Raw genomic sequence first — 9430 nt, forward strand, 5'->3', positions numbered from 1 at the left:
GTTTTTTGCACCATGATCTCCAAACACACCACAGCCTTTATGATTTGTTTTTCTGGCTCTTTTTGGTCTTATTTAGTCAGAAGAGGTCTAACTATTATTGCACTGTAATGATATTCTTGTAGAGATTTCTTGCTTGCTGCCCTTGGTCTTTAAGGACATTTTTTGATCGCTGTCCTCATTGTTCAGGTTTGTCTTGCTTCCTCCTGAAGTGCAGCATTTGCAAGTCTCAAATGTGTGTTGAGTGAGCCCATCTCCAGCTGGCTGCGACCCCTCAGTTCACTTAGCTCTACATAGGCCTTCTTGTAGCGCTCACAAGCTGCATCTTTCTCCTTGATTAAAAAGGTTTGAACAAATAGCAAAGATAAAGCAGAGAATAACTGCTAAATTAATCTTTATGATGATTAGATTATAAAACATACCTTGGCAAGAGACTGAACTTCATTCTGGAGACAGCTGATTTCTTTCTTTAGAGACTGTACCTCATTATCTTTTGCTCTTAGTAATACCTGAAAGACAAACACAAAATCAGTCACTAAGAAAACAGCTTCACATATAAATAGAAAGTTAAAAATGCATCTTATATGGTTGTCATGACACCAGATTATTAAACTTTGATATGTATCTAGTAAAAATAGAGTTAAAAACTTTATTAATACCCTTTTAATGCCATGACAACAGAAAAAAAATGTCCTCAGCACCAGGTATAGAAATTTTTTTTCTATTACAGAAAAAGTGCAGGCAAACTCCAGCACACTCTAAATTGTACAAGCAAACTGGCAACATTTAGTTGCCAAAACGTTCTCAAGGCATTTGTACAATTTAGACAGTTAATTTTTGCACACAACTTTAGATTGTTTTTCCTACCGGAAAATTGCTTAAATTCCACATCGATTTGTTACACCTGACTTCCAGACATTATTTATACACTTTCATATCATTCAAAACTTTTTGAAAAGTATTGTAATTTTTGCCAACTTTGACATGCAATGGCAGGAGGAACCACCCTGTGTTGTAAACAAAGACGTGTAAGATCATCTAGTTCACTTAAAAGTGGACTTTTTGATGCCATTTGCAAATTGCCACTGAACCTCTGCTGCCTCAGGAAGTAAGGGACATTATACAAATTACAGCAAAAGAATAACAGACTTTACCATCACCACTGGCCCAAAGACCACAGGCTCAGCAGCTATGTGATTATGATTTAAGAAATCCATATTCCTCAGCAGTGTTGAAGGTAATGTATTAAAAAACAACAAGGGTCTACTCAGATTACTTTTATGTTGCCTTTGCCAACCTTTGAAAGGGGATTTAGAAGAGGGTGTACTCTATAAAGACAAATATAACTGGGTATACTTCATATATTTGTGAATACCCTGCACTACACCTCAGCTTGTACTCTACATGAGAGCTTTGTGACTTATATTTCAATCAATAGCATTCATATAATCAGATCTCTACACTTCACTTTATATTTAATTGACACACATTTCAGTAAAAATGCCTTAAAATTCCTCAAGGCCATTAAAAATCCAAAAGCTGTAACAATTGAATAACAATAATTCCAGACATAAAAATTATTTTTCATGCTCTATGTAGATTTTCAAGTAGTTCTTTGAATTGTATAATTTGAATTGTTATGAAGAACGACTAAATAATAACGACAACCACCCACAACCATAGTACCAGCACTTTACTATTTTCTACTGGTTGGTATGGCAGCTGTTTTACACTACCTCTCCCTTTTTAACTTTTCTTTATACCACTGTCCCTTTAACTGTTGTTTTTATATTGAGGTTCTGAAGTTTCTACGTTGTTATGTTGTGTTTTATCAGTGCTACCACTCACAAAACTGCTAAAATGCCTTTGATCTTTTTGCAATGACAATGATAGATCAACATCTTTCTCTGTGTGATGAAAATGTTCAAAAATATGTACAGACTTTTAAATGACAGTATTCATGTAGGTTTAAGGGAAGATGAATATCTGTGTCATTTGGGATATGTTAAAATATTTCAAAATCTACAGGAAAAACTACTATTTTAGAGTCTCAGGGACAATGCAAGGTAAATCTCTGTTGAGTAGTGCCATGACCTACTGTACTGATGTTTCAATTTGCCACTCCACTGTTATTGTACCAAACAGGTCAGCTACCACCCCACTTGTGTGGGTTTTGAACATGCAAACAATTACAAATGTTATGTATGGACTTTTCATTTACGTTTTTCCAGATGACAAAAGAAGATGTCCTGGTTGGTTACATGTGTGATCAAAAGACATACAACTGGAAATAAGAGCTAAAGGTGTAGCGCAGTGGTTCTCAAGAGGACTAGCCTAACACTGGTGTAGTACATTGAAACATGATTTCAAGTGAACCTGAGTTCAAAAATTTTATCTTTAACCACAGGAAGAGGAAAATGGTGACCAATAAATCACAGGTCATTGTCCTTGGATATTATGAAAATATAATATTTATCTAATAATTTTCAGTGATTGTGTTGTCATTTTAAGGTTAACTTTACACAGGTGGTAGGCAATGTGTTATTCTGTTTTCTCCCTTAGTCTTTCATCGCTTATGCACCTCAAAGTTTATTTCTTTTATAGGTACATACACATTTTAAAAATAAAAGACAAAGGCCCACAGCCACTCTGTGAGTGTTTATAAAAACTGTGTGGCACTGAAGTCTAATTTAGAAAAAAGCATGCTCTATGATTCAAACAGGAGGTGGCAGTATGTGCTGCACCAGGCTGGGTCTGACCACGGTCGCTCCATGCAAATGAGGCCACAGGAAAATATAGAAGCAACTGACAGTGTTACAACAGGGGCCTATTACCTGAAGACAAAATGATGAAAATGTTTTCATAAATTTGTTCTCTTAAGTGGGTTCAAACTCCCACAGCAAATTCATCAAATGACACTTTATATTTCCCTGTGATGTCATGGATATCATCATTTGTCCTTCAAGCTCAAGTTAATAAGGTGCAAGTACAAGACCAGGTTGGGATCAGCCAGATGTATACTAGTTTAAAATGAGCTATTTTCCCATGAGTCTAGATCTTATTTAGCCAGGAAAATTTACCTCAGTGCTATAAATACCTCTATTTCAGATGCTGAGTGCTCGGTGGTAGCAAGAGATAACGTGTCCAACCTCTGGCCTGTGATGAAATAACGCATGCGGCTGATCTCTTCTGCCAGCTTGGCTTTTAGCTCCTGAAAAAGAGAGCACCAGCCTGAATAAAGGTACAGAAAAATGCTAAGCCTTAACTATAATGAATATTTAAAATGCAGCTTGTTATGTGTCCCCATTGATGGATTGTACTATACCAATGTTAGCAATGGGCCTCATTCACCAACCAATGGGAAAATGTATTCTTAACACCTTTTTTACGCAGTTAAGGTGGTTCTGGGTCTGACATTCACCAAAGTTTTCTGATGTGAGTTTTGTTTTTTCTAAGAGCAAAATCCATTAGCACTGGAGCAACTGTGAGTGCTCATATGCCTGCAGAAAATATGTAATTGTGTTTTTCTTAAATCAGTAAATTCTTATTATAAAATAAACAAAAAAGGCCGACAGGACTGAAATGTTGTCAGCTTTTATTTTACTCATGCAATGTTGTACTGCAAAGATTTAACTTACAAACTTAATCTAAGCACTTAGAAACCTAAAGTAGTTTTATATTTGGTAGTTTGATTTTACACTTAATTACAACATGGAAAACCTCATGGTGTTTAAATGACAAGTATATCACATGATCCATCGTTTCACAGCATGACATCCACTGGGGAACTTAATAAGCATGTCTTATATGTGGAGTCCCGTGCATTGTCGTCTTTTGATTGAAGTATGAGCAATCCCAAAGCTTCTCTACTTCTCTTTTCAATAGTGTATGACTTCCTGGGTGTGTACATGAGTCCCTGCAGTCTCGTGCACTTAAATGGACATTAAAGGGCCATTTCTCTAGGCTAGTTAGGAAAAACACCAACAAGCTTCCAACACAAGGATATGTCATTCGCCAATTTAAGAGCACAGGTGTGAACTCAGGAATCTACCCACCACTTTTGTTCAAATCTTTTTTAAGAACAAATTTCAGAAGTATGTTAGGAATGTATTGGTGAATGAGACCCAATGACTGTACATTACTGGATGAGATGTTATGGTGTTAAAATCAAAATGAGGCCTGAGTATTAACCTGGTTTTCTCTCCTGAGCTGCTCCAGCTCTCTCTCTTTGTGATGGAGCACATTCTCTCGGCCCTTGCCGCTCTGCTCTGTGTGGTTCAGCTGCAGGCATGTCTGAGAGTATCTCTCTGACAGCACATCTAACTCACTGTGCAAGACGTCTGCCGGGGGCCTGATATGCAAAAGGGAACACTTTATGAAGTAAATCATATCACCATCCAGGCTGTGGGACTGTTTCAGAATGATGTGGTGTTAATGCACTTGCATGTAGCCTTTGGATTGAGTTCCTATGTGTGCAGCTCCTCCAGCCAGTCTGCTCCCTTTCTCCAGCTCTCTCTCCAGCTCCGCTCTGTGAGATGCCTTTAATGCCTCCATAGCTTGAAGAATAACACAATCAGTCCAGAACATAACATAAACAACATGCAAAAGGGAAACTAGACTCTCAAAATAAGTCCAATTGCTTCAATCTCCCAGTCTTACCTTTAGAAGCAGCCTGTCTCTCCTCCTGCAGCATCCTGTCTCTCTGCTCCTCTAACTCTCTGATCTCCTTTGCATGTTTCTCCTGTAACTCCTGCAGTGCTTTCCGATGGGCATCTTCCATGGCTTTTAGTCTTGCTCTACAGGGAGCCCCGGGGCCACATGGGCTGTCCACCTCTATCCCCATGGCTGCACGCTCCTTCTTTATGCTCTCCACCTGCTTTCGAAGAGAGAGAGCCTGGGGATAGATTTACAGAAAATTTACAGGTGAGCAAAGATTAAGTCTTCTGTTATCACAAGGTTTTCTTCTCATCATTTTGAACGTTTTGTATGGAGTGACTGTTTTCTCTCTCTTACCTCCTTCTGAAGTGCTTCAGCTGTATTTGTTTGAATGCTTTGGGCTCCATTTACAGATGAGCCTGATAAATCATTGTCTGATACAGTGATGGACTGTTTGGCCTCCTCTGGGCTTGATTGATTGGTCTGAGAGTTACTCAGAGTCTGTGCTTCCTGTGGTGTGCTTGATTGATAGGTTTTGGCTCCAATGAGAGACTGCGCGCTCATGTCCCTAAACGACATTGTCTCAAACTCTGCCCACTTCTGGCTGACCTCTGAATCCATGGTGTCAATAACAGGCACAGGTACACTCCCCCTTTTCAGCTCCATGGAGTCCCACCTGCTGCCCATTTCGCTGAGGGGAACCCCTTCCTCAAACCACTTGTTCCTCTCCTCCAATCGCTTCGCTTGTTCACGGTCCCAGCCCTCCCCCTCCTCTCTTTGACTGGCTGGAGATAGATCTGCGTCCGGGTCTCCGTCTGCTGTTTGGCGGCCGTGGTTGCGGTCAGCCCGATGAGAGTTAGCAGCTGTTGTGGTATAGGAGGCAGTGGATGGCTCACGGCCGGAGTCGTCGCAGGTGAACTGAGCAGAAGGTTGGCATGGTGACGGTCTCCGGGAGAGGGGGTTCTCTTTCTCGCTGCCGGTATCTGATTGGCTGAGATAAGAGAAATGGAGAGACAGGAGGATCATGTTACACATCAGAGGAAAGATGATAGAGGGGGTTTGTTACAGACAGACCACCCAATCACAATGTCTGCATTCCAACCAGGTGTACAGGAATTTTCAGACCTAACATAGTTGGTTGGTAGTTTTAGCATAATAACACAATAAGCTAGAATTGGTGACAAACAAAATATCTCCTGTGAAGGATGAAACATACCATATATACAGTATTATCTTACTAGTTGTTATACAGTATTTGTTTATTTCATAAGTCATACAGTAAAACTCACCATCTACCTTAAGTAGCTAGTTTACCCCGTTGTAAAGTGTAAAATGCACAAGTACATAATAAAGGAATTTGTTATGGATTGAAAAGAAAGTATGAGGAACAGTGAAAAGGTAAATGTTAGATGCTGAGGTGGATTAACCAAAGTGTGTTGAAGAAGCAAGCATTAGATTAATCGAGATGGAAAAAAGTAGAGCACTAATTGTGGACCTTGATTAATTGGGATTACCTTGAATAATCCTGACAGCTCTATTTGCTATGTAACATTACAGTCAGTTAGCTTAACTCAGCTAATGCTATGGCCAACTTAGGCTCGATAACACTGGCTCATCGTAACATATTTTCAACCTGGTATTTTTGTTCCTTGACAGCTGGACATCAGTGTTAACTGTAGCGGAAGGTTGTAGTCAAAGCCCACCCCACAGAAGAGAACCAAAGATTGAGCAAAGGGGAAGAGGCTTAGTGAGGTCAACTGAAGGAGCAAAAGAAAATAATCTGTTGCTTTGTCTAAAGGTTTGAATTGTTGTATCATTGATTTTCTTTGCCTCTTGGTTTGTGGCCTTGTGCCTACATCCAGAATAAAAACAGCCATGTGATATTCGGTAAAACATCGCTCCTTCTCATCGGACTCTAACTTGCACAGTTTCAGATTCTATACAAAACAGAGCTATTTGTTTTTTTTCAGGGTATTCATAAATTTGCTCCTACCCTGGCTGCTGAGGGCAATATGGGTCGGATTCCTGGTTCAATAAGGAGGAAATGTGACATGATAAGACTACGGGATCGCCTTATTAATTTATCTGATAATAGGATCAATAAGAATTTTTTTCTTTGGAGTAGAGTACAGAATTTTTCATGGGCTGCAGAGCCTTATGCCATTTTTGCTGAAGCTGAGTTACAATATGTATATAGAAATAATTTACCATGCAGCGTTAACATGATTAGAAAAAAGTTGCTATCTAGATTTAAATATAAATGGTTAAAAGATGTCTTGGTGAAACCTAATTTTAGGACATATATTCAAATCAAGCATAATTATGGAACTGTATTTTATGTTAAAGCTAATCTGACAAGAGTCAGAAATCTTTGGTTGCCCAGTTAAGAACAGTAATCCTTCCTCTGGCTCTCAAAGTTGGCAGGCTTAAAAACATCCCAGGGGAGCAGAGACTGTGTGAACTATGTGATTTACATGAAGTCGAGAATGAATCTCATTTTCTTTTGTAATGTCCTTTCTATGATGATTTAAGATTACTTCTGATGACTGAAATGTCTGTAAAAATCTGTAAAAAAAAAAAAAAAAAAGTAAAAAAAAAGTTGGCCTGGAAGAAGCGTCAGGATGGTTTGTTTAACTAATTTACTATACTATTGAGAGTCTACTTTTGGTTTCTGGTCTTTCTGCAAAGATAATGGTGTCTTGTAAGCCTATTTGGGATGGGCATATTGTTTATGCATGACACAATATACAATTTAATCAATCAATCAATCAATGTAAGGGACAATGATTACAGAGCTATGACTAGATTATACCATATAAATACTTTTCCCACTGATATCAACCATCAGAGTTTTTGGACTCACTGTGTGTTCTTCTGGATCGCCTGCTTTAGTAACTTTACCCAGTTTCTCCGTATTCTAGATGTTACAGCGGAGAGAGTGAACACTGCTCTCTTTGTCTGGAGGAGATCAAAAGACAGAGCAACACATAGGGGCACATACAGGGTCAAACAGGAAGCAGCAACACATACCATTAATGTGGAAATTGAGGTGAATGAGGGGTATCTGACTGTCCATTTATCTCATGGTCTACAGTAAAACAGTGGATAGAGTACAGTCATACTTGTATTTGGAGTCCATAGTTCCTCTCTACATCACAGTCAGACACATTCACACAGGATGTCAGGTCAATCTCTCCATCCAGATCATCCGACTGCAACACAGAAACAGAGAAAACCAAGGAGTTTATGAACAACTGATAGTAATGGCCATGTTTTTGTGATAAAATCTGCTGGAAACACTTAAGATCGGTTTAATGAAAGAGATGTTCTTACTGATTTAAGACAGTCAAACATCAGGTCCTACCTCCTCAGCCTCAGAGTCTCTGTAGTACCTCAGTGAAGTATCACCCAGAACAAACCAGTGCTTCCTCCACTGACAAAAACACCATAGCCACAGACATTAACCCCAGTATTTAAATTTGTGTTGAAATAATCTACTAATGGATTACTACAATATGCAGCTTTTGTACTGACAGCTTTATGGGTCAAGGCTGCTGTCATCTGTTCTGTACAGCTAGTCACAGTGTCAGACTGTGGTTACAGCAGGAAACTGTACAGACATCGGAAATAACTTTTTAAAAAAAAGTGAGAACATCAGCTTTTAAAAACTTCTGTTTACCTTGCCATGTTCATCCAGTCTGGACATCCACCCCTTCAGAAGCAGCAACTGCGATTTAAGTGTCAAGAAGAAGTTGTTTGAAAGAATTCTGTCATGGTTTCTGTCTCACTTCATGGTAAAATGAGAGGAAACGGAAGCTTAGAGAGGCAGAAAATGTGTCTGCCTGATAATCTACATCATTCTGAAGCAGATATAGGAGTGCATAACATGTTAGCATGCAAAATGGGAAATAAACTGAAGACTGGGGATGTAAAAAGAGGATCATGGGTTGTTTTTGAAGATAGTTTTGAGTGCGAGCTCCATTGTTAAACTGTGAAATAGGAAGTGAGAGAGGAAGTGGTGAAACATAAGTATTAACAAGTACTATGAATGTATGTTAGCAGAAAAGAACTTACCATGCATGGAGCATAACATCCAATTTGTAATGTAAGGAGGAAAGAAAAAAATCCACATTCAGAGATTAAACATTTGATGTTTAGTGAAATAGGGGAATTAAAAATTTGAAAGAGTATGTGATTGATACAAAGATCTTGAATTTCCATCAATTTTTTTCATCCATTTCTCTGTTTTTAACTTTTAGGCATGACACTGCAGAAAACATTGACTTGAACCAACTAGGAATCTAAAATTAAAGATGATAAATCTATGAACATGCTGCCCTAAAACACAGAGTGCAAACTACTGACTTTTTCCTGCATGCTGCGGTGTAGATGCACACCTTAGGTACAAGAGTTATTATAAATATAGAGAGTTGCTTTAGAGTGACCCATTTTCCCTCAGCAGTGATGTAATTAGATGCAGAAAGTCATAAGACTGTGCTCACCTGTGTCTGAGGGTGTTCAAGAGGAGCTTGCTCCTTTGACTTCACAGATCTGTGTTTTCCACTCTGATAATCTAAACTCTAAACAATAAACACACAGTATTAAAAGCAGTATAGAACAGTGATTTCACTGTGAAAGTGTAAATGAACGTTACCTGTGTATGAAGAGATACTGTTGAGGATCGTCCACTCTCAGAGTCCCGACATTTTTCTCGTCTGTCTCTGCCTCGCTCTCTGCCCCTGCCCCTGTCCTCTGACACAAACCTCAGATTGTAGAG

At 38.9% G+C, this 9430-nt stretch overlaps 1 protein-coding gene across 5 annotated transcripts; it reads right to left on the reverse strand.

Moving 5' to 3' along the window:
- Positions 1-6: 6 nt before the first annotated feature.
- LOC121508740 (myosin phosphatase Rho-interacting protein-like) lies at positions 7-8532 on the reverse strand. Of its 5 annotated transcripts, none has more exons than XM_041785797.1 (11): positions 8333-8532; positions 8018-8086; positions 7776-7865; positions 7517-7611; positions 5011-5644; positions 4657-4891; positions 4442-4553; positions 4189-4348; positions 3095-3208; positions 420-506; positions 7-329 (listed from the first exon to the last, which is right to left on the reverse strand). In XM_041785797.1, exons 1-11 carry the CDS (start codon positions 8357-8359, stop codon positions 183-185), a joined length of 1770 nt encoding a protein of 589 aa, XP_041641731.1. In that variant the 5' UTR covers positions 8360-8532; the 3' UTR covers positions 7-182. The 5 variants fall into 5 exon arrangements, with proteins under 5 accessions (XP_041641731.1, XP_041641733.1, XP_041641732.1 ...); XM_041785799.1 differs by having other exon boundaries at positions 7987-8086; XM_041785798.1 differs by lacking the exon at positions 8018-8086.
- Positions 8533-9430: the final 898 nt, after the last annotated feature.

This window comes from Cheilinus undulatus, linkage group 4 (assembly GCF_018320785.1).
Source record: "Cheilinus undulatus linkage group 4, ASM1832078v1, whole genome shotgun sequence".
Lineage (NCBI taxonomy): Eukaryota > Metazoa > Chordata > Actinopteri > Labriformes > Labridae > Cheilinus > Cheilinus undulatus.

Coding starts and splice junctions, on each gene's coding strand:
- LOC121508740 (XM_041785797.1), bottom strand. CDS start 8,359: ATGTCCAGACTGGATGAACATGGCAAG. Junction 5,645..7,516: donor GCGATCCAGAAGAACACACA/GTGAGTCCAAAA, acceptor CTCTTATCTCAG/CCAATCAGATACCGGCAGCG. Junction 3,209..4,188: donor AGCTCAGGAGAGAAAACCAG/GTTAATACTCAG, acceptor TCTCTTTTTCAG/GAGCTAAAAGCCAAGCTGGC.